Source organism: Nymphalis io, chromosome 20 (genome assembly GCF_905147045.1).
Source record: "Nymphalis io chromosome 20, ilAglIoxx1.1, whole genome shotgun sequence".
Classification (NCBI taxonomy): domain Eukaryota; kingdom Metazoa; phylum Arthropoda; class Insecta; order Lepidoptera; family Nymphalidae; genus Nymphalis; species Nymphalis io.
This window is the reverse complement of record NC_065907.1, coordinates 10442495-10467425: the sequence shown is the minus strand read 5'-3', so window position 1 is coordinate 10467425 and position 24931 is coordinate 10442495. Positions and strand designations below refer to the sequence as shown.

The following is a 24931-nucleotide window of genomic DNA, read 5'->3' as shown; positions in this document are numbered from 1 at the left end:
GCAACACGCGCCCTTATGGCGTCATGTTTGGTCTTCATTCCATTGTGTGTAAGCAACGTGTGTACTATATCCATACCAACCAACTAATGAAAATGTATTTAGCTTCATAACCATATTTTTATGTATTTTTTATTTCACTCTATAGATCTATTTATATTTTTCTTAATATGGTGGGATCAAACGGTAAATGAAACCAAGGAGGGGCTATCCACTTTTCACAGTCAAATGAGGTAGAGAGCGAAGGGCGCCACCGCTTTCTCGCAACGTCGAAATGATAGAACAGTTTTTGAACCGATACATTTATTGTATTAACAGAATAAGATCGCGCGCTCATATGAAGTAGAAGGAGTGCGGCTGCAGCTCCAGCTGCGCCAGGCGCGCCAGCAGGCGGTACAGGCGGCGGTGCTCCAGCGCGGCGCTGGCGCGCGACGGCCGCAGCTCGCCGCAGCAGCGCAGCCGGCTCAGCACGTGGGGCGGCATCTGCGACCACACACTCGCACGCACTCGCACACACTCGCACCCGCGCGCACGCACTCGGCACGACGGTGCGCAGACTCTTACCGTGAACAGCGGCGAGTGCAGGATGGGCGCCCACAGCGGGAGCAGCTTGTTGAGAACCGTCGAGTTGCACTCCAGCAGGGACTCCAGGAGGCTGAGGAAGTGGAGGTTCACCGTTTCGGCCAACTGGAAACGTACATTATAGTTTTATCTCGAATGGTACGCAAAATAATAACATACAAATTTTAACATTTATCTGTATAAAACGTAAGATTTTCTTGAAAAAAAACTGTCACTGGCCAGGCAGGATCGGACCGCTGTCCGCGGGACCCACCAGGCGCGAGGCATGCGTGAGCTGCGCCAGCGTGGGCACGAGCTTGCACCAGAAGTGCAGCAGCAGGTCGTGCGCGTTGGCGCGCTGCGCGTACAGCGTCCACAGCTGGCACAGCACGAAGGCGGCGCACAGCGCGTTCATGCGCACGGGGGCCTCGCCGCCAGACTCCACGTACGACGCCATGATGCTCTGCGGACGACAGGCTCTGTACTTGATCGGTTAGCCCTGACTTGCACGTTCATCCTCTATCACAGCTTATTTATTTATTTATCAAGGTTTACCAACAGTTACTTTTTGACTTGTTTACTTAAAAAATTAAAAAAAAAAACATAGAATAGCGTAACAACTAATTATAGGTAAACACCGCTTGTAATTAAACATAAAAAGAAAAAAGTAGCGACAGAAAATTCATTTAACACTAAATATAGATAAACTAAAACTTAATTACAACAAGACAAGAAAAAAAATGTATAACAAAAATATGTATATCAGCCCTCTTTTAGTTGTTCCCACTCCCTTGGAGCGACTATATTCATACTTGTCTTTTTAATTCGATATAAATCCCTCCACATCACGTGTAGGTGTTAACGTGTGATGTCGATGAATATAATTATCTTTTCAACTTTGTTTCCGGCAGCTACTTTCAAATCTCTTACCTATTGCACATTTTATTTATCCGTTTATCCGTGCAGTGACGGAGAAAGAATACATTTCACTGCCCCTCTCTTTCCCATGGGTGTCGTAAGAGGCGACTAAGGGATATCTGAGCGACCATCTGCTCATCTGGTGGTAGGATGCTAACATCCGCCTGGCTTGTTACCACCGTACGCATGGTGAAAAACTCGTGAAGTTGCTTGCAGCCGCGTTTCGAGGTCAGCCAGCGTACAGCCAGTGCCCGAGCGAGTATTGCCGCGATGGGTGTTGGTCCAGTGGAGATGGCTGTTGAACCAATGCCGGGGGAAACTGTATTGACCTGCCGGACAGGGAGACCTGAAGAAACGGCTGTTCCGCTGGCCGCCCGTGGCATAGTACAGGGGTCCGAGCGTGCCTAACCAGCTCGCGAGGCTGCCCCACCAGGCCACGCATAATCTCGGGGTGGACCGTCGTGCCGGTTGGTGACCGGAAGGTGGGGTCCCGGCGGCCACTTCCGGGGGGGTTCGGGGGCCCTTCCGTCCGGCGGATCAGTATATTTTCCTTTTTGGCAACCATTTGGGAAAACACGCCTCCATACTTTGCCCATCCCTATCGTGGCAACACGTCGCTCGCTTCACGTCTCTTTGCCTTATTTTTCCAAATGGTAGCGCAATTAAGAAATAACGGTCGTTCAGCGGTGCACACCCCCACTATACCCACGCTGTTAGAGGTCGAGTTCTCTAACATCCGAGGACTCCACGCTAACCTCAACGCTGTCCACCACCATCTCGAGACAGCACGGCCAGCAATGCTGTTCCTCACGGAGACGCAAATACTCCGCCCTGCCGACACCAGCTACCTTAACTATCCCGGCTACATGCTAGAAGAATCTTTTAAAGCGAAAGCCGGAGTATGCTTGTTCGTCAGGGCGGATGTTTGTTGTCACCGATTGTGCTGCTTGGAGGACCCCTCCTTCTCCATGTTGGTGGTACGTGTGGACCTGGTTCGTCAGAGTCGAGTCTACGTGTGCCTCTACAGATCCCACAATGGTGACTTGGAGACAAGCCGATTATTTGACCATCTTAGTCGGGTGGCAGATGCTGCGCAAGAGCAGTTTCCTAACGCGGAATTGGTGTTTTTGGGGGATTTTAATGCTCACCATGAATCATGGTTGAAATCCCTCAAAACTGACCATGCTGGAAGAACTGCTCATGCTTTTGCTCTCACACACGACTTGACCCAACTGGTTGATCAGCCCACCAGGATCCCAGACATTGATGGGCAAGCGCCTTCTTTACTGGATCTTCTGCTGACTTCTTCGGCCTTATATCTACCAAAGTGCCACAGGCCAAGCTGCCGCCATCAGCGGTATGCAAACGTCGCGTTTGGCACTATAAGTCGGCAGATTGGGACGGTATGCGCGATTACTATGCGTCAGTCCCTTGGAAGGAACGTTGCTTCAGTGGGAATGACCCGACAGCTCGTGCCGCTGCTGTTGCTGATGAGATCATGTTAGGAATGGAATACTACATTCGTAACTCAGATCTCATCAATAGGGGTACGCGTAACCGTTGGTTCACTCGTGAATGTGCCGACGCTGTATCATCTAAGCAGGCGGCATATCGCGCGTGGATCAACGGCTGCATTAGCGGGGCATCTAACATTGACTCACTGAAAGCAAACTACAATAAAAATTCCAAGTCCTGTAGGAAGGCATACACGAGAGCGGATGCACAGCGCATTGTACAGATTGGTCATGACCTTATTTCGCATCCTAGTGGCTCCCGTAGCTTCTGGCATCTGACCAAGTCTGTGCAAAACAATTTCTGCTAACCTTCGCTGCCACCGCTCAGAAATCCGGACGGATCGCTAGCTCACAGTCCGCAGGAGAAAGCCGACCTCCTGGCTAAACTCTTTGCCGACAACTCTGTGATCGATGATTGTAGTGCGCAGCCACCAACAATACCTTCATGTGGCCACACGATGCCTGACATCAAAATCAGGCAACGTGATGTGCGTGCGGAGCAGCAATCACTTGATATACGGAAAGCTAGCGGTCCTGATGGAATACCAGCCATTGTGCTGAAGAAGTGCGCGGCGGAGCTGTCACCTGTGTTAACGCGCCTGTTCCAACTTTCTCTCTCTTCGGGATGTGTGCCGGAGGCTTGGAGAAGAGCTAATGTGCAAGCGGTTCCCAAAAAAGGGGATCGGTCTGACCCGGCAAATTATCGACCAATAGCTATCACCTCAGTACTTTGTAAGGTGATGGAACGGATTCTAAACAACCAACTGATCCATGACCTAGAAGATCACTGTCTAATTAATGATCGTCAGTACGGGTTTCGACCAAAACGGTCCACAGGTGATCTTCTAGCGTACGTAACACACCTCTGGGGTGAAGCTATCGACAAGCATGGAGAATCGTTGGCTGTTAGCCTCGATATCTTCAAGGCTTTCGACAGGGTCTGGCACAGAAGTCTTCTCTCCAAGCTACCGGCATATGGTCTGCCTGCTCAGCTATGCACCTGGATTGCCAGCTTCCTACACAAGCGTAGCCTTCGTGTTTTAGTAGATGGTTGCGCTTCACAATTCTATGTAGTGAATGCTGGCGTCCCCCAGGGATCTCTGCTATCTACCACACTCTTTCTTTTGCATATCAATGATATGCTCTCTCTTGGGAACATACATTGCTATGCAGATGATAGTGCAGTGCATGGTGGATACCACGGACGCGCAGTGGCTGGGCGGGCGAAAACTGAGGAGAGGCGGGAGAATCTTGTTATTGAACTCGATAGGACATTAGAGCTCATCGCCAAATGGGGTTCTGATAATCTTGTTGAGTTTAATGCCAAGAAAACACAGGTGTGCGCTCTCACAGCGAAAAAGTCACCATTTTACCCTCATCACTCCCTCTGTGGCACACCGCTGATGATACAAAGCAAAATCGCCATGCTGGGGATGGACGTTCGCTGCGACCTTAGTCCAAGGGATTACATCGAGGCTATTATAAAAACAGCTTCACGAAAACTCGGAGTTCTGAACAAGGTGCGGCGTTTTTTCACGCCACAACAACTGTGCCTGTTATACAAAACACAGGTACGGTCTTGCGTTGAATATTGCTCGCACCTTTGGGATGGCTCCGCTAAGTACCTAATGGAGGCCTTGGACCGGTTGCAGCGACGTGCAGTACGCATTATTGGCGACGTAAAGGTCACAAACACCCTTGAACCTTTACAATTGCGTCGCGAGATAGCAGCACTGAGCGCTTTCTATCGTCTGTATCACGGCGAGTGCTCTGAGGAATTATTCTCTCTAATTCCTACTTCCCCCTTCATTCTTAAGTCCACGCGAGCTGGTTCTCGATGTCACCGCCTAACTGTGACATCAATTCCATCGGGCACAAAGAAATTTGGCAACTCCTTTCTTTGTCGCACTACCAAAAAATGGAATTCCTTACCAGCTCACGTGTTCCCCTCCTCTTACAACCCGGGTTCCTTCAAACGAGGCATGAAGAGGCATCTTGCGGGCCGGCAAGGCGGTGACGGCTAGTACAGAACATTCTTCCCGACTGTACTGGCCGTCGTCGCGTTTGGACTCTACTACCACTTACCATCAGATGGAGTAGAGTCATTTACCATCCCGGACATATAAAAAAAAAAAAATCTTCACCGCACGCCGTACCGGGGGGTGACGAGCGACTGAGCGGTACCTGTATGAGGTCGGTGAGGTGGCAGGTGGCGTCGAGCGGCACGGGCAGCTGCAGCGGGTGGTGGCGCGCATTGCTGAGCGCGCCGAGCACCACCCACGACACCTGCCGCACGCGACCCACGCACTCGTTCACGTCGCGCGACCTGCCGCAGACTCAGTATCACTAACTGTCATCTACAACACGTATTTAAATTATTTTTAGGAATAAGCGTAGCTACCCCGGCAAGGACGTGGCCAGCCACGGCAGCACGTGCCGGGCGGGTCCGCGGTCCTGCTTGCCGCGGCTCTGCTCCAGCGCCAGCTCCATGGCCACGTACTGCGCGATGCCGCCCTTCACGATCGCCCCCAGCGTGTCCTCGTTCAGGCAGATGAGGTTGCGGTTCACGATCGACTTCGAGACCGAGCCCTGCTAGTAAAGTTTTGTGTTCAGTTTGCTAAATCACGTATAAATATTTGCCGTCGTAAGGACGTCGAAATAGCAGCGACCTTAATCTTGTTAAGCAGGTGCGGGTCGTGCAGCAACTCCAGCATGTCGGCCAGGTGCGGACGCATGCAGTCCACGGGCCCGCCGGCTAGCTCGCGCGCGTCGGCCCCGCCCGCCAGCAGGTCGCCCGCCTGCAGTTGCGGCGGTAGCAGCAGCGTTGCGCCGTGCCCTGCCGATACAAAGCTGACCCTCACTGCGCCGCACCCTCCCTGAAGGGAGGGGGCGGGGACGGTCACTCACCCTGCAGCACGAACTGCAGCAGGATGAACAGGTTGTCGTCGGGCACGGTAGTCTTGGTGCGCAGCGCGTGCAGCAGCTCGTAGACCAGCACGCGGCACAGCAGCAGCTTATCGCGGTCGCGTGCGAAGGCCCGGATGCAGCCGGCGCTCACCTCGCTCACCACGGACAGCCGCACCGTGAAGTTCTGGATCGCGTAGCTCACGATCTTCGACATCGGCTCCAGCAGGCTCTGCGGGAGACGGCGAGCGTGAGAGCAGGGCGGCGGGGCGGGCGGGGCGTCGGGGCGGGCGGTCGCACCTTGTGGTGGGTGGCGGCGGGCACGCGCAGCGCGGCGGCGCACACGCGCAGCAGCGGCAGCGCGTCGTCCAGCTGCGGCAGCTGCAGCGCCACGGCGCGCAGCAGCGTCTCGAGCGCGGCCAGCAGCGCGCTGCAGGCGCTGAGCGGGCCCAGCGCCTCGGGCGCCAGGCACTCCAGGTACATCGCCATGTTGCCCGCGATCACGCCCATTTGCTGCGGCCACGCCCTCGCGTCAGTACACGGTCGGCACGAGATAAACGTTCTTTCGACGAGTGTCGAGACTCACGTCGATGGGCAGGGTCTTCTTCGAGTTGAGATGCTCGATGAGCAGCTGGAGCGGCCCGCACGGGTACAGCTCGTTGAAGTCGACGAACGCTTGCGCCACGCTCTTGAAGAACATTTGCCTTTGCTTCTCTGTAATTTCAGTTTAGTTTGGTATAAAACGTAAATAATAAGTGTAACTCAAAAGTATTGTTAACATTGAAACTTTATTACGTTTTAAAAGTTATATTGTCAAAAGGCATCCTTTTGATAATATTATCCAATAAAAGAAAACCATATTTTCGATCAAAAAGTCTAAAGTATGATGAGTCGATATATCGATACCGGGCGTCCGCTGCAGGAAAAGCTGCAGGAACACGTTGTTGGGGGCGAGCTGGTGCAGCACACAGCGCAAGAACTGGTGCGCCACGAACACGGCGCTGCCCGGCAGACGGGTGCTGCTCTCCGCCTGCCACGAGTAGCTGCCCAGCTGCACCACTCTATCGACGGACAAGACGTATACATATTTTAAAAAAAAAAGGAAAAGAACTGGACTAAAAATAGATCCCTTTTTTACGCTGGAAAAACGCGTTATACGTTTTCCCTGGGGGAACAGGTGGGGAACGGGATATGTGGAACTCGCCAACGTTCAAGGCACCGAGTGCGCCCCGAACATCAAAATACCCACTAAAAACCAGCTTCCGTCTTAACGTGGAGCACCACGGGATCGTTTGCGCATGCTATTGTGAAAGAATCACTGAGGCATCTCTACATTAATCTTTAATGAAAACTTCCTTTATTTATATCGATCCTCTGAAATCGATTCCTTAAATACGATATAAGAAGAAAGTGACGTAACGTCTTGCCCAGTGTTTTATGTTGTACATAAACAAAGGCCTTAGATAAGTAACCCCAAAACTACTCTGTGTTTACATACAAGTTTCAAGAATGCTTTTGAATGAGCTCAACGTCAGCATCGGCCGTCGAACGACCCTTTACAAATGCATTTTTTTATATAAAACTTCTTTTAAATAAGGAATCCCGGAAGTCAAGAGATGTCCGAAATACCGTACCGTGTGACACTGTGCAGCAATGCAGGCAGCAGTGCAGCGGCAGCGGCGGGCTCACGTCGCACGAAGGTGGCCAGCACGATCACGCACAAACCCAACTCCTCGTCGCTGTACTGCTCCATGGCACCCCCGCACTCACCACCTGCGCCGACAACAACTCATACCGGTGTCCCACAGAGTCGATCCGATCGGCTCATACTCAACCAAATATAATAGGAATATTTTAGGTAAAAGAGTTAAATTTAGTTATTTAGTCAAGGTGAATATAATCAAATGCGCCCTCGACGTGGATCAGTGGACCAGATGGAGATCATAGAAAGATAAGCTCGGCTAGAGCATATCGTGGGGTGCAAATACGAATGTAATCGGCGAGCCGTAACGGAGCGCTCCCCATGTCCCCGGGCCCACGAGCACGAGCGGGCCGCAAGCGCGTACAGCGGTAGCGCAGCGTGAGGTCGGCGCGCGGCGCGGCGGCGGCGGCGTGCGCGGCGCGGCGCGCGGCGCGGCGCGGCGCGCCCCACCAGCTCTGCCCGCCCTCTGCCGGCGACACACTGCGTGAGCTGCGCGCGCTGGCGGCTCGGGCGATATCGCTTGGAACTGATCTATCTCTTTTTATAGAATAGGAAGGCGGACGAGCGTATGGGCCACCCGATGGTAAGTGGTCACCGACGCCCATAGACATTGACGATGTAAGAAATGTTAACCAACCAGCCACCGACCTTGGGAACTAAGATGTTATATCCCTTGTGCCAGTAATTACACTGGCTCACTCGCCCTTCAATCCGGAACACAACACTATCAAGTACAGCTGTTTTGCGGTAAAATATTTAATGAGCGGGTGGTACCTACCCAGACGAGCTTGCACCGAGCTCGACCACCAGTAAACTAGCACTTGGAGACTGGGTGTTTGTGTACATGAATATTTTGGATTATCTTGCGCACTTTGAATTAGGCCATTTTAAGCCGTCCACCTCCTAAAAAAGTAATAAAGTTTCCCGAGCGGGCCTCGGCGGCATCGAGCGGCGGCACATACCGAAGGTCACGGCGGCCAGCGGGCGGGGCGCCGGCGGGGAGCCCAGCTGCGCGGGCTGGCGGGACAGCCGCCGGGGGGAGCTGCGGGGCGAGGGGGAGCGTGACGATTTATTGACATTCAATTTTCAAAAGTATAGTATCGCACGAGGCGTCAGCGTGAGACGCAACGGCGGGCTCACCGCGGCGCGTCGGCGGCGCGCTGGTCGTGCTCGGCGGAGTCCGCCCGCTCCACGGACTCGTCTGAAACACATCGTCACCCTGTTCACGGCGCCCTCGTCACACACTACTCGAGGTGGTTGGATCCTCGACAAAGACTAGACCAAATCTAAATTTCATCAATCGATCAATTTTAAAATATCTTCTACAATTGTAAAGACATTATGTATCCATAATGCGGCATATTTTGCCCATAAATAAAGACATAACATTACATTGGTATCGATAACAAAACTTAAGGTCGATTCGATAATCAATTGAAATATCTATAATTTACCTTAAACTTTTCTTTCAAACATATTTTTCATGTTTTTTTTTATAATAGTACCTGTTTGTCTTGAATAAATATTTTTAAAATAATTACAGAAACAGTGGCTCACTCATCGCTTAATTTTGTTCCGGTTAACTTTAATCTACTCTTATGTACTCATTTATTATTTGGTATTATATATTTAGTATTATGTATATTTAGTATTATATGGAGTATTAGACAATTATGTATTAAAAGTAAATTAATGACTATATACTGACCATGAACATTGAGGGCTTCTCTGACTCTGTCTACCAGCGCGTTGAAAACTGGGTACGGTTCCTTGTTAGGCTTAGGGCCGATGGGCAGAAGCCTGATAAATAATTTGATAATATTATAGACGATTAGACCAATTAGACAAATTTATGGTAAGTTAACTCACAGAAGCAATGTGGTTTGCGGCAAAATATAATTTATAGTTGGTTCAGTTAAGTGTTTTTTTGTGTATAGCTCATCCAACTCAGCAGATAGTACCTCGGCAATTCCTCAAGTGCTGCAATAGCATTCTTAGGGGGTAAGTGACTGGCAGAGGGCCGGTAGGAATAGGACTATTTCTACCGACCCTCTGGCTGTCGCTTACCCCCTATTGGATGGAACATAGTCACCTCTCGGGCACGGGCGGCGCTATGTGGAAGAGGTGCGGGGGGTGCGCGGGGCCCGTCGGGGGGGGCGTGCTCCACGCGAGCTCCATCTTCGACAGCGGGGACTCGGGCGACGCGTACGCCACGCCTGCGGGCGACACAAGTTATACCCGCTGCGGTATCTATTGCTGTACTAACAAACATTTGTGGTAAGTAGTTAATAATATTAGCAGTATTGGCGTCTCACCGGGGCTCCTGAGTAGCGCGTGGTGCGCAGAGGGCGGGGCTTGTGCGTTGTGCGCAATGTGCGCTTGGTGCGCGTGGCTCGCGTCTCCGTTGGTCGACGCCGCCGTTTCGGGCGACGTGCTGCCGGCCACTGCAACCGCACCCGTAAGTACTCATTGAAAGCACAGTGAACTACTACTACTACTACTGTTGAATAGATTCAAACTCGAGATATCCAGGCCTGGAGCCAGGACACTTCAATGAGGTGACAGACCTACAATCCTCTTCTGTTTTCCGAGCAACCTTATCCTCGGAGAGTTCAGCTGGTTGATCGGATCTGACCAGGTCTCCACCGAATGGCTGCTCATTGGCGTCGATTTCCTGACAAAATTTATATTGGTGTTTAATTTAGCAAAATTGCAAATATTGCAAATAATACGTAATAATAACAGCCCTTAAAAATCCTACTGCTGGAGAATGGCCTTATTGCAACCCGCTGCTTAAGTTTGCGTTGAAATGGAACATTTATAGGCTGTTCATTTTTTAACTACTTTGCGATTTTGCATAACTTGTGTACATTGCAAATAAATTAGTCCGACGGCATTTCATTACATCGCCATACCACAATCTCATAACAATACGTTCGAACTAGGATTTAACATACAATTTAATCCCGTAACATATATATAAATAAATTGTAATAAAAGAAACGGTTTCTAAATAATAACTTACATATTTGACGAATCACTGCCGACAGACACTGACGAGCTAGTCGAAAGCTGTTGACCTGATCTCGACCCCCCAGGAAGATGCTGCATCATTTAAGATTAAAAAATATATTTAAAATTAACATTTAGTAATCGGTAACTGTAATCATTATACAAATAACAATAATTAAAAATATTTCACGAATAATATTATTAAAGGTGAACTTACGACTTTACTGATATTCGGGTAGGGAGATACGATTGTTTGCGCATGACACGCGTTGGGTGTGTCCTCGTAGTGCGACGGCTCGTCGAATGAACCCTGAACATTATCAATATTAACAATATTAACGAAGTATTTCAATGTAATCCTGAATGATATCATGATAGTATGCAGCCATCGCGAGCAACTTCAGGGTGCTCGAAATGTAAGAGCTAAGAACTTATTTTAGTTACTTAATAATTTTGCCAGAAGTTTTCGGTATGTTATATTTAATTTAGTGCAACTTACCTTTTTTTATAAATATGATTCGGATATGCAAATTTCAGAAAATACAACTAATAAATGCTTAAATTCAATCTCATTTAAAAGTCCCATTCGACTGATTTCACGTATTATTCAAGTAATAGAATTTAAAACTTATTTAAAACATTGCTACTGAAAGAACTGAAGATATTTCATAAATATTTTAATCGATCTTATATTGATGATTTATATCGCTATAAAAGCCAATGATGATAAATCTGTGAGGAACAGGTGTCATGGAATACGTACAGGTGCAGTGCTGCCGTGCACGGTGGTGTCGGACTTGTCGCTGGTCTCCGGGATGGCGATCAGCTCGCTCTCGGACGACTCCTGCTCCAGGCTCCACTGCTGATACCTATTATTAATAAATTTATAAATTCGAGAAACAAGTTACAATTTCAAGTATTACAGAGTAACGCAGCATATTGTGACGTCACAATGTTAACAGAGAACTAAACTTTATTATTATATATATAGTGTATGTAGTATATCAGTTGTCTGGTTTCCATCGTACAAACTCTGCTTAGTTTGGGATCAATGGCCATGTGTGAATAATGTCCCAGCATATTATTTATTTATTTATGTTTTATAGTGTTTCATAGCATAATCACTTTCTTTGATTTTGTACTATTTAATTTCATTTATGCTAGCCTTGTCTAGGGCCCCAGATAAGTCAACTTACTTGGGAGGTTCGGGCGGGTCTGGCCAGTGCGCCGGGGACTTCGTAGTCGGGTCTTCCGGCTTCGGCACCGGCTCGCGACACTCTACTATCAAATACATCACTAACCAAAAATTGCAGTAACTTCAAAATATGTTATGTTATCCGGTCCAATGACATCTACTAGTAGGTTCCTTAATGGATATCGGTTTAATATTTTTTATATAAACTCAAATTGGAAGTTAATCAACTATTATAATTGTTTTAAAAATAACAAACCCCTGGCACGATGAGATAAAGTGTGCGAGTGTTGTGGATACGCGGGCTGGTGCTGCTGCGGCTGGTACTGCTGGTGCACCTGGTGCTGCTGTTGCTGCTGGTGCTGCGGTAGTAACAGCACCGGCGGGATGCGCTTACACTGGTGGTGCTGCGCCTCCACGGACTGCAGCACGCAGCGCACCAGCGAGCCCACCAGCGTGCACAGCGGACCGCTGCTGTAGTGGTACTGTGCACAGAAGATATGGAGACACTATATCAAGATGACCGAACTTTCCAGATTTAACATTTGTACGAGTCAATGTTTTGACACTTGTATAAAAGTTAGGAGTGGGAGTGGGATTACGTGGGAGTTACGGGGTGTAGCGCACCTTGTAGAGCAGCACGAGCAGCGCCATGAGCCAGTGGCGCCGCACGTGCGGCTCCAGCGCCGCCAGCGAGTGCAGCCCGCCGGCGCCCGACGGCACCGCCGGTCGGCTGCAGTGCTGCAAGCCGCGGACAGTTATAATAACGGACCTTCTGCAGTGAGAACGTCACTGAGCTTGGGCATTTCCGGGTCCAACTGAAAATCTTTAGCACATTAGTTTACATCGAGCTGATATAAGTCAACGAAACTTTGTGAAGTTAGTCACACCCTCGGGTTTCGGTACCTAGGTTTTATACCCGCTTTGCACCAAAAAGTCAAATTATATAAAAGGATTAGTTGAACCAAAAATCTGATGCGCCAAACTATAAATATAAAAACCTGTTTAGTTATAAGCTTATACACAGAACAGAACACAGAGGTCAGAGAATTTTTTTATAATTTCAGGGATCAGAGAATTTTTTTTCTTTTCAAGATTAACAAAGAAATATCCAACCTGCAGCAACATAAGCGTGGGTTCAGCGATGCTGGCCCCCATCACATGGTTTTGATCCAACACTTGAGGCAGATTGGCCATGAACGCGTTGAATATTGACGATAATCTATTGAAACAAAATTACCAATATAATAACTTCAGAGAGTTATTTATAATACAACTAATACTACTAAACTACTACACAATTCGACGTTCATTCGCAGAGAGTAGATTTTACTTGAAAGAACTTTTTGGGGTTTTAACTTGGCTTTACCAATGTCATTTGTGTAGGAGTTGAAATTGGATACATTTTAAAATTTACCGAAGTGTATGCGGTGATATTGTAAAATATTTTTCCACGGAGTTATATCCAAGCAATAAGAACAAGTGTCGAAGAACTAAATCCTGGGTCTTCTGAGTTGTTTTGTCTTCAGTTGGATGCGCTTGATCCGATCTAAAATGACGATAACAATTTCATATTCTAATTAAAGATCTAATATGTATTTATAACGCTAGAATTTAAATTGTTTAGTTCAATTTAATGTTTACAAAGATCCGAAATGATATAATAAAAAAATTCATTAATTAAATATTCTTTTGAGTTTCAATACTCGTTACTAATTATTAACAACTTAAGACTATGTATTCGTTTTTTTTTTTTATAAATGCATATTATATTATACCTTGACAAAAACTGCATCAATAGGAATACCAGCAGATTAGTGGTTTCCTTATCAGCCTCTTCCAAGTCGGATGCTTTGGGTACGATCGTTGTCAGAGTTTCGTCTGACCGGCCGGAAAGAGAATTAATTCCATCTGTTAATTTAAACAAACTTCCGTTCAATCGATTCTTGTCTGCGCACATGATCATGTCTAATAAAATGGCGAACCGATGTTAATGAACCCCCATGGAAATTTGACATTTTTTGGATGAAATGGAATAAGGTACAAATTTCCGTATAAATACGTCATTTCCATGTAAATAGCAAGTTTACATGACATTTATTTACAACCAAACATTAAATAGCTAACTTACATTTTGTCGGTACATTGATTTGAATCATTTAAAAAAAAACAGTACATTAAGAGTTTCAAATTTATTTAATTAGGAAGATGTAAATTAAAAAAATGTTATTTTTTTGTACTAAAATAATCTTTAAATGACATGTGTGAAAAAAATTATAATTATATCGTGGAAACTTTTTTTTATAAGCAAATCAATTTAGGCGCTCTCGTATAATTTCTGCTCCGTCCGAGTTTTGACTGTGACGTCATTTCGCCCATTCGTTATTGCGGGCGATTCTTTTGCGATACGCGCGTTGATAGTTTCGTATTTATTTTATCCCTCTTTGTGATTTGACGCCCCAAATACGTTCTTTCACTTATAATAATATCAGAACGAATATTAATATATTATTTTATGCTAAAATAAGAGCAGTATTTTGACGTACACTAATAAATAATCGACCGAAAGTCGATCTTATGATTGCGGATTCTTTCACAAATCATGCGAAGTATATTAGCGAGCTTATTATTATTGTTTATTTTAATCTTTTGTTAATGCAGATTTATCATAACTGTGATAGGCAATAAGACCGTACGTACTCTTCATGTAGAGATACTAGTGCTTTCCGCTTTCGATAGAAGATATTATAATATCGATATAGAATATGATATACATTTCCTATATTTTAATTTTACATACACAATTCAGGGCGCGATAGTTACGACACAGAGCCACGGCATATTATAGTAAATTTCCTTGTGATGAAAGTACAAATAAAATTACCAATCTCGAATGTGAAGGATGCAAACATACTATGGCATTGGTCACATAGCGATGTGAGTGCGATACTTGTAATGAAATAAACTGTTACTGGAAGAAACCTTTTTTATGTAAAAGGGGGGCAAACAAGCAAGAGGCTTACCTGATGGAAAGTGAGTACCACTGTCCAACGACACCTGCAACACCAAAGTACTTGCAGGTGCGTTTCCTTTAAGGGATGAGTAGGCTAATTTCTTGAAGGTTTCTATGTCAAAACGGTTCGAAAAAATCGCCGGGAAATATATTAATTCCGCAGAGTGGCTGTGCGTGGCAGGAAATGCTTTAAAAATGGTGCTGTACTAGTGGATTTCCAGATGGTATGGATGGAATTTAGAATATAGACGCGATATCCGGTGGTGAAATTCAGCACATGAGGTTAATCTAAACAGTTCCTCAGAGCATTCTCCGTGAAAGATGCGATAGAAGATGCAGAGTAATAACATCTCTCCCGCCCAGAGATGAGAGCAGTACTCCATATGGGGCTGAGTTTTCGCCTTGTAGAATTTTAGGCGAGGAGCTGACGTGAAGTACTATCTTACCTTGTTGAGCAAACAAAGCTTCTAGAGGCTAATTTGGCTTCACCTTCTAATAGATCACGAAATCTAACGTCCTGATACTGGATTTGGCAGCGAGGTGGTATTTTCAAAATGAGGGGATATGACAAAAGGTGACATTTTAGAAGTCATAGCGCAAACTTGTATCGTATTAGGGTTGAGTTGTACCAAATTTAGTTGGCCCCAATCTCAGACTTCGATTAATAAGCACTTGTGATTTCAGACACAAGTTTATACTCATCGACGTGCTCCCGATAAATATTAGCGCGGCCGGTGTATAAGGCGTCTACAGTGCTGTCGTCTGCCAACATTGAATATTGCTAATTTGCACATGTCATTAATATGCAGAAGAAGCAGAGTAGGTGATAACACAAAGCCTTGTGGAACACCAGAATTGACGAATTTTAAGCAACAGCATGCACCGTCGACAATGACTTTGATGGTCTGATCTGGCAAAATTGGTGATCCAGTTGCATTATTTCCTAGGAAGCTTTTTCTAATGATTAACTGCTAAATTTGTTGTAGTTGAATTCAAGAGGGGGCCTCTTAGACTCAACTGCTTCAGCCCACCGGTCAGATAAACTAGAAGATTACCGGTGGTAGCTATACATTTAATTCAATACATTCATTTGTATCATACGTACTATATTAGACTACATATTTGACATTCAACGAAACATAATATGGTAAAAAATAATTTCAATGGGTCCCAGTCATTATGGATTTTTTCAACGTATACCATTGGCGATACGGCGTTGTTCACAAATTATCTTCAAGATTAACAATATACTTAAAATGAACGTTGAAAAGCATTTTTCATCGATACAAACTCTTATGACAACACTATCGGTATTCAACGTACCAAGGCCGTATTACGAACATTCTGAGTTTGATCTAACTAAAAACTTATAAATACGACAAATTTTACTACATTAAAATGCTTATCACGAAAATATCTTGTTTTTCTTTTGATAATATATATATGGAAAAAGTATTTTTCCGAGTTCTATTTGTTGAACTAGTATGCTATGGTACTGTATAATAAAGTTATGAAAGTTATTTTTTATACTAACCGAAATATAAATAAAATCAAGAATAACGCGAAAATACAGGCGAAATTGTATGAGCGAGCGAGCGACGTTGGGCGATGTGGACAGGAACGGCAACGAAAACAAAACTTATTTTATTTTATATTTATGTCTAACTAGATTTGCCAACTGGTTAAGATTCCAATTATATATATTTGAAAAGAAAATATATTAATGTTCTATTGAGTTTTAAATTATTTTTTGATTTGGATATACTTTACTCAGGCTAAAGTTTTCTTAATATACTAACATAAATAAGTTATTCATTATAACATCAATTATGTTTTAATTAACTTTAAGTTAACTAATATTTAAGTTCATTAGATATTAAAATTATAGAAGTAATTTAAAGATGAAGATGATAGAAATGTGATGAGATGATGAAGAAATAGTGGGGTATTTCTGTAAAGATAATTAATATACAGAAATAAGCATACAAATCAGGAGCCTACAACTTAACTTGCTAGATATTTTGTAACCATGTATTGCAACACATACATACATGTATTCTAATTTCGTATCTGACCAATCGAGATCAGATGATTAATTTAAATAAAAAGAAATTTCATGTTTACGGTTGTGGGTGTCTATAGGGTATCTACTCTGGGGCCAATTTTCTTTTCTATTTATATTAATGACGCTTTATATGCTAAGTAATAAACATGAGTATCGCTCGCTGAAGTCATCTCTACAAATCTCAAAACAAAATGTCGACAATGTCCTATACCGATTGATGACTCTCTTTCAATCTCTGAAATATTTCTTACATAAATGGGTTGGCGAGAAAAGTCAGCTCTGGACCATTTTTAATCCAAGATTTAGAATCGGCGCTCACCTTGCGCGTTGGCGGCGCGCGGGGCGGGCGGCGCGTGCGGCAGCAGGCCGAGGCCGAGCCCGAAGCGCGACGTCTTGCGCTTCAGCAGCGGCGCCGAGTACTGCCGCGAGTACACCTTGTCGCGCTCGCCGCCTGCGCGCACACAGACACATTAGGCCTCCGGCGGCGAGCGGCCCCGCGGAGCTCCCTCGGGCGAGGGGGGCGGCACGTCACCTCGGGCGGGCGGCGGCACGGCGGCGGGCGCGGACGCGGTGCGCAGCCGGCGCCCCGCCGCGCGCCGCGCCGCCGGCGGCCGCGCTGCGGGACACGCGCCTTAGTCGCTCCGACACCACGACACTCGCTATGGACACTAGCTGCCACACTGTACTCTGCTCGCTTACTTCGCTTTCACGGACCGAATACTGATACCTCGCCGCCTCCGCCGACTCACCTCTCGTGTTCGACGCGTCGGCGTTCTTGTTCGAATCGATCTGCGCCTCCAGGAACAGGGCCTCGAATCGATTGAGGAAGAACTCCCAGGTGAGGATGCGTCTGTCGCTGAGGGTGTTGTGCAGCTGGTAGACGGCCTGCAGGATCATCGGCCGGTCGACTACCACCAAGTCGAACTGCGTCTCCAGACAGTAGAGCAGCAGCTGGTGACAAATCGACGAAATCTAGCATTCATTTTGTGTACCTAAACAATTACGAGTGCAAATACTTTTACTGATCACAATTGCCTAACTCAATTGATTGCTATTAACTCGACCGAGATGACTTTATAGGCACTTTTCGTAAATGTGTTATGAAAAATAAATATTTTAGGTTAACAAATATTTTAGGTTAAAAAACAAAAAACATATATACATCAATGGCATTATCGTGTATAGTGCCGATGTAGAGTGTGGCGCGCTGCGCGACGTACACGCTGATATCGTCCATACTCGAGATGAGGTAGCAGAATGCAGTAGCCAGCGCTGTTTGCAGCGGCAAACTTGACTTTATGGGGGAGCCGTCCATGAACCTGCGTTGGAAATAATACGAAGGTATATTGTTAGCATTATAATATTGGTTGTTACAATACTGATAAAAAACAGAATTGATTCTTAAAAATTACTTACTTACTTGAGAATGATATTAGTCGTTTAATTTTAGTAGTCATTAAAGAGTCATAATGGAGAATAAGTAATCTGCTACTTGAAAAATAAAATTTTGTCAGGCAGTTTATTCAAGTCGTCAGTTCACCTGATGAGCATGGTGACCCTCTCGACGGCGGTGAAGCGTTTTGTGGGGTCGGAGTGGTGGAAGGCGTCACGCACGAGCGCACAGAACACGTCGGCGCCGCCCGCCAGCGTCACGCAGTGCAGCAGCACCGGCACGGCCACCGAGCTGATGTGCGACTGCGCCGCGTCGCACACGTTCCACAGGCTGCGCAGCGAGCCCACACAGGGGAGGTTAGTGAGAACACGCGACCATATTATGAATTATAAGCAAAAACCATTAGCCTTTCTGACGTTGCCAATGTATCAACAGATGAAATATATAATGACTTGTCTTGGCTGACTCATCAACGTAAAGCCGAGAGTAGGAAGCATGAAATTTCCATATCATCACAATCTTCTGGTTAGAAATAAATAAATATGTGGACACCGTCATTTCTGATGTAAGAAGAATGATATTTAATATTAAAGCTTCTGAGAAAAAATAAATTCATACGTATTTCGTCGTTTTTACAAAGTCAGCGAGAGAAATAGGTTGGAAACATTAGTGTAAAAATGAAAAAAAAAATTACTTGATCTGCTTGAAATTTACTATTTGTGTTTCTTGATTGAATTGATAAACATATATTTCAAAGTTTTTAGAAATTCCACCCAAACAATTGGCCAGTTATATTTTTTTTTATTTTGAAGGGTTAAAACGTTTTTGTATGTATATATGTACATATATTTTTTTTTTTATATGCCCCGGGATGGCAAATGACTCAACTCCACCTGATGGTAAGTGGTAGTAGAGTCCAAACGCGACGACGGCCAGTACAGTCGGGAAGAATGTTCTGTACTAGCCGTCCCCGCCTTGCCGGCCCGCAAGATGCCTCTTCACGCCTCGTTTGAAGGAACCCGGGTTGTAAGAGGAGGGGAACACGTGAGCTGGTAAGGAATTCCATTTTTTGGTAGTGCGACAAAGAAAGGAGTTGCCAAATTTCTTTGTGCGCGATGGAATTGATGTCACAGTTAGGCGGTGACATCGAGAACCAGCTCGCGTGGACTTAAGAAGGAAGGGGGAAGCAGGAATTCGAGAGAATTATTCCTCAGAGCACTCGCCGTGATACAGACGATAGAAAGCGCTCAGTGCTGCTATCTCGCGACGCAATTGTAAAGGTTCAAGGGTGTTTGTGACCTTTACGTCGCCAATAATGCGTACTGCACGTCGCTGCAACCGGTCCAAGGCCTCCATTAGGTACTTAGCGGAGCCATCCCAAAGGTGCGAGCAATATTCAACGCAAGACCGTACCTGTGTTTTGTATAACAGGCACAGTTGTTGTGGCGTGAAAAAACGCCGCACCTTGTTCAGAACTCCGAGTTTTCGTGAAGCTGTTTTTATAATAGCCTCGATGTAATCCCTTGGACTAAGGTCGCAGCGAACGTCCATCCCCAGCATGGCGATTTTGCTTTGTATCATCAGCGGTATGCCACAGAGGGAGGGATGAGGGTAAAATGGTGACTTTTTCGCTGTGAGAGCGCATACCTGTGTTTTCTTGGCATTAAACTCAACACGATTATCAGGATCCCATTTGGCAATGAGCTCTAACGTCCTATCGAGTTCAATGACAAGATTCTCCCGCCTCTCCTCAGTTTCAGCCCGCCCAGCCACTGCGCGTCCGTGGTATCCACCATGCACTGTACTATCATCTGCATAGCAATGTATGTTCCCAAGGGAAAGCATATCATTGATATGCAAAAGAAAGAGTGTGGGAGATAGCACAGATCCCTGGGGGACGCCAGCATTCACTACATAGAATTGTGAAGCGCAACCATCTACTAAAACACGAAGGCTACGCTTGTATAGGAAGCTGGCAATCCAGGTGCATAGCTGAGCAGGCAGACCATATGCCGGCAGCTTGGAGAGAAGACTTCTGTGCCAGACCCTGTCGAAAGCCTTGGAGATATCGAGGCTGACAGCCAACGATTCTCCATGCTTGTCGATAGCTTCACCCCAGAGGTGTGTTACGTACGCTAGAAGATCACCTGTGGACCGTTTTGGTCGAAACCCGTACTGACGATCATTAATTAGACAGTGATCTTCTAGGTAATGGATCAGTTGGTTGTTTAAAATCCGTTACATCACCTTACAAAGTACTGAGGTGATAGCTATTGGCCGATAATTTTCCGGGTCAGACCGATCCCCTTTTTTGGGAACCGCTTGCACATTAGCTCTTCTCCAAGCCTCCGGCATACATCCCGAAGAGAGAGAAAGTTGGAACAGGCGCGTTAACACAGGAGACAGCTCCGCCGCGCACTTCTTCAGCACAATGGCTGGTATTCCATCGGGACCGCTAGCTTTCCGTATATCGAGTGATTGCAGCTCCGCACGCACATCACGTTGCCTGATTTTGATGTCAGGCATCGTGTGGCTACATGAAGGTATTGTTGGTGGCTGCGCACTACAATCATCGATCACCGAGTTGTCGGCAAAGAGTTTAGCCAGGAGGTCGGCTTTCTCCTGCGGACTGTGAGCTAGCGATCCGTCCGGATTTCTGAGCGGTGGCAGCGAAGGTTGGCAGAAATTGTTTTGCACACACTTGGTCAGACGCCAGAAGCTACGGGAGCCCCTAGGATGCGAAATAAGGTCATGACCAATCTGTACAATGCGCTGTGCATCCGCTCTCGTGTATGCCTTCCTACAGGACTTGGAATTTTTATTGTAGTTTGCTTTCAGTGAGTCAATGTTAGATGCCCCGCTAATGCAGCCGTTGATCCACGCGCGATATGCCGCCTGCTTAGATGATACAGCGTCGGCACATTCACGCGTGAATCAACGGTTACGCGTACCCCTATTGATGAGATCTGAGCTAGGAATGTAGTATTCCATTCCTAACATGATCTCATCAGCAACAGCAGCGGCACTAGCTGTCGGGTCATTCCCACTGAAGCAACGTTCCTTCCAAGGGACTGACGCATAGTAATCGCGCATACCGTCCCAATCTGCCGACTTATAGTGCCAAACGCGACGTTTGCATACCGCTGATGGCGGCAGCTTGGCCTGTGGCACTTTGGTAGATATAAGGCCGTGATCCGAAGAACCAAGTGGAGCTTGAACCACAACCTGATATTCCACCGGGTGAGAAGTCAGCAGAAGATCCAGTAGAGAAGGCGCTTGCCCATCAATGTCTGGGATCCTGGTGGGCAGATCAACCAGTTGGGTCAAGTCGTGTGTGAGAGCAAAAGCATGGGCAGTTCTTCCAGCATGGTCAGTTTTGAGGGATTTCAACCATGATTCATGGTGAGCATTAAAATCCCCCAAAAACACCAATTCCGCGTTAGGAAACTGCTCTTGCGCAGCATCTGCCACCCGACTAAGATGGTCGAATAATCGGCTTGTCTCCAAGTCACCATTGTGGGATCTGTAGAGGCACACGTAGACTCGACTCTGACGAACCAGGTCCACACGTACCACTAACATGGAGAAGGAGGGGTCCTCCAAGCAGCGCAATCAGTGACAACAAACATCCGCCCTGACGAACAAGCATACTCCGGCTTTCGCTTTAAAAGATTCTTCAAGCATGTAGCCGGGATAGTTAAGGTAGCTGGTGTCGGCAGGGCGGAGTATTTGCGTCTGCGTGAGAAACAACATTGCTGGCCGTGCTGTCTCGAGATGGTGGTGGACAGCGTTGAGGTTAGCGTGGAGTCCTCGGATGTTAGAGAACTCGACCTCAAACAGCGTGGGTATGGTGGGGGTGTGCACCGCTGAACGACCGTTATTTCTTATTTGCGCTACCATTTGGAAAAATAAGGAAAAAAGACGTGAAGCGAGTGACGTATTGCCACGATAGGGATGGGCAAAGTATGGAGGCGTGTTTTCCCAAATGTTTGCCAAAAAGGAAAATATACTGATCCGCCGGACGGAAGGACATTCGAAAGAAAAAGATACATGATTTTTTTAATAATCACTGTCACAATTGCTTGTCATTATTTATTTGACATTCGAAAGAAGAATACGCATGATTGAGTTACTAATCACCGTCATAATTGATTGTCATTGCTGATTTGACATTCGAAAGAAAAAGACACATGATTGTTTTACCAATCACTGTCATAATGGATTGTCAGTTTTCATTTGACATTAGAAAGAAGAATACGCATGATTGATTTACTAATCACCGTCATAATTGATTGTCATTGCTGATTTGACATTCGAAAGAAAAAGACACATGATTGTTTTACCAATCACTGTCATAATGGATTGTCAGTTTTCATTTGACATTAGAAAGAAGAATACGCATGATTGATTTACTAATCACCGTCATAATTGATTGTCATTGCTGATTTGACATTCGAAAGAAAAAGACACATGATTGTTTTACCAATCACTGTCATAATGGATTGTCAGTTTTCGTTTGACATTAGAAAGAAGAATACGCATGATTGAGTTACTAATCACCGTCATAATTGATTGTCATTGTTGATTTGACATTCGAAATAAAAAGACAGGTGTACCACTTAAATTGTACTCTCGAAGCTTTACCACACTATGAGCCTCATTTCCTACAGATTTATTATAGGATGTGCTCGAAGTAAGGTAGTTTTCTTTCCAAGAATACCATCCATAAGAATATATCATTAGAATTTTAAATATATAGTTCCTTATTAAAGTGTGCTTCTCCATTACAATCGTTAAAGATGGCCGGCATTGATTATAGTGAGAACTTCATTCATCACTTCATTTCATGCTTTAAAATCACAGACCCATCCAGATTCCAAACAATCTTTTATCCTTAACTTACACTTAAGCGCGAGCAAAGCCGCGGGCAACTGCTAGTTACATTATATAATAAAATATTAACCAAAACTTACTTATCAATAAGTAGGTTCTCCTGACACCATATTAAAAACCCTTTGTGTTCAGCGAGCGCGTCGGTGTTCAAAACAAGAACTTGTAGACACTGAAGTAGGTGATATAGGACATCAGGCCGCTTCGTATTCTTTAGCTCCTATAAAACCACAAATTGGACTTTTTTATTACAAACGCTAAATTGAATCAAATTTTGGTCTCATTATATTACCACACTTATATACCTGCAGTAACTGATGTATGTACTGCAGCTCTTGAGGTAACTCCTCAATGCAAAAGTGAAATTTTCCGGCAGAAGTGGGCCAAAAATTTGTCATATCTTCTTCTACTGATTCACCATCGTGATCACCTAATAGGTTTGGGGTAGACACCTTGAAGAAATAAATAATTATTTTTCACAGTTGGTAATTCAAACACAGAGAAAACTTAGCTGCCAATGGGGAGGCCTGTGTCCAGCAGTGGACAAGAAATGGATGATGATGAAGAAGCTACTCACGTTGGCCGTGGCGGTGGCCACGTCGGTGTCGGTGAGCGTGACGAAGTGCGCGGTGGCCACGGGTGGCTGTTCGGGCGGCGGCAGTGACACCGCCATGTCCAGCTGCTCCGTGATCGTCTCCACCGTCGCCGTCATTATCTAGCGCCACCCAATCACGTTCATACTTATACATGCAATAATGATCTACTCTGCTCTACGTCGTGGCAACGATGACTGTGATTTAGTATGTACTCAACGTATACAGATATTTTGAATTAATTGTTACATTTAAAGTCTAAAAGCTAAGCCATAAAAATCGACTATATTGTAATGAATTCTGAAGCATTACACAAAAAGGTCTAAATTCATGTTTCTATATATGAATCATTTTAATGTGTTCATTTTATGAATACATAGCATGGCTGCGTTCAAAAATGAATAAATTAAATTTCTGTTTGTTTACCTATAGCTAAATGTACGTGTTTTTTTATTACATATATTACTATGTATGATATTATATGTAGTCAAAACTATGTTAACGATATTTTTATGTTATTGATTTTTACATTGCTTTTAATAGGATTGTTCTAGAAATGCAGCATTTTTTTTTAAATCTACTCTAATAAAAAATCATCAATTAAAAAAAGGACATTCCTGTAAATTTTTGGAAAGAGACCTCTCTCTGAAGATTTTTTATATAAACAATATTCAAAGTGAAGTCATAAATAGTAATTAGTGTTATTCTTAATGTTTATCAAATAAATTTTATGGATAGAATAAATGTACATGAAAAAGCTAATTTTAACATCAAGTCGTAAAATACATCAAAAAATATTAAAATCAACAAATTATCATTAAAACGAGTTATAAACCACAGTTTACGAGTAGCTTTTGTAAATATATAAAATGTAATAGCAATATGTCGATAACATATTTTTTTAAGGCTGATTGTGAAAAAAATAAAAATAATAAAAACATTAAAGGAGATAACAAAGATGATTGTTATGAAAATTATTATATTAAATATGAAGACATTAGAATAACACCAATGTAAACAAAAAATGACAACGACGCGAATGAAGCAAAATAATAAAAGAGGTCAAAACGTACTTGAGTATCGCCTGACGATTTAGTCAGTGTGGCGTCCGAACCGACGTCGCTTATTAGTGACAGTTGCATGAAATGAACAAACTATACATCTATTATATACATAC

At 45.0% G+C, this 24931-nt stretch overlaps 1 protein-coding gene across 1 annotated transcript in view; it reads right to left on the bottom strand.

Annotated features, from left to right (window-relative positions):
• Positions 1–298: 298 nt before the first annotated feature.
• The window catches only part of LOC126776298 (protein unc-79 homolog), a 37866-nt gene continuing 13233 nt past the window's right edge, over positions 299–24931 (bottom strand). Inside the window, exons 22-56 of the mRNA XM_050498694.1 lie at positions 24828–24908; positions 23739–23876; positions 23467–23613; positions 23245–23381; positions 18419–18601; positions 18041–18197; positions 17628–17829; positions 17198–17329; positions 13579–13711; positions 13218–13349; positions 12917–13022; positions 12428–12541; positions 12060–12285; positions 11805–11886; positions 11372–11477; positions 10826–10918; positions 10622–10701; positions 10164–10270; positions 9912–10040; positions 9689–9812; positions 9305–9396; positions 8737–8797; positions 8559–8638; positions 7961–8062; positions 7529–7667; positions 6801–6955; positions 6481–6608; positions 6195–6407; positions 5898–6126; positions 5660–5826; positions 5392–5579; positions 5175–5316; positions 833–1021; positions 562–684; positions 299–480 (exon numbers count right to left, since the gene is read on the bottom strand). Coding sequence (XP_050354651.1) covers positions 331–480; positions 562–684; positions 833–1021; positions 5175–5316; positions 5392–5579; positions 5660–5826; positions 5898–6126; positions 6195–6407; positions 6481–6608; positions 6801–6955; positions 7529–7667; positions 7961–8062; positions 8559–8638; positions 8737–8797; positions 9305–9396; positions 9689–9812; positions 9912–10040; positions 10164–10270; positions 10622–10701; positions 10826–10918; positions 11372–11477; positions 11805–11886; positions 12060–12285; positions 12428–12541; positions 12917–13022; positions 13218–13349; positions 13579–13711; positions 17198–17329; positions 17628–17829; positions 18041–18197; positions 18419–18601; positions 23245–23381; positions 23467–23613; positions 23739–23876; positions 24828–24908 — 4767 coding nt within the window. The 3' untranslated portion in view covers positions 299–330. The remainder of the gene's footprint in view (positions 481–561; positions 685–832; positions 1022–5174; positions 5317–5391; positions 5580–5659; positions 5827–5897; positions 6127–6194; positions 6408–6480; positions 6609–6800; positions 6956–7528; positions 7668–7960; positions 8063–8558; positions 8639–8736; positions 8798–9304; positions 9397–9688; positions 9813–9911; positions 10041–10163; positions 10271–10621; positions 10702–10825; positions 10919–11371; positions 11478–11804; positions 11887–12059; positions 12286–12427; positions 12542–12916; positions 13023–13217; positions 13350–13578; positions 13712–17197; positions 17330–17627; positions 17830–18040; positions 18198–18418; positions 18602–23244; positions 23382–23466; positions 23614–23738; positions 23877–24827; positions 24909–24931) is intronic.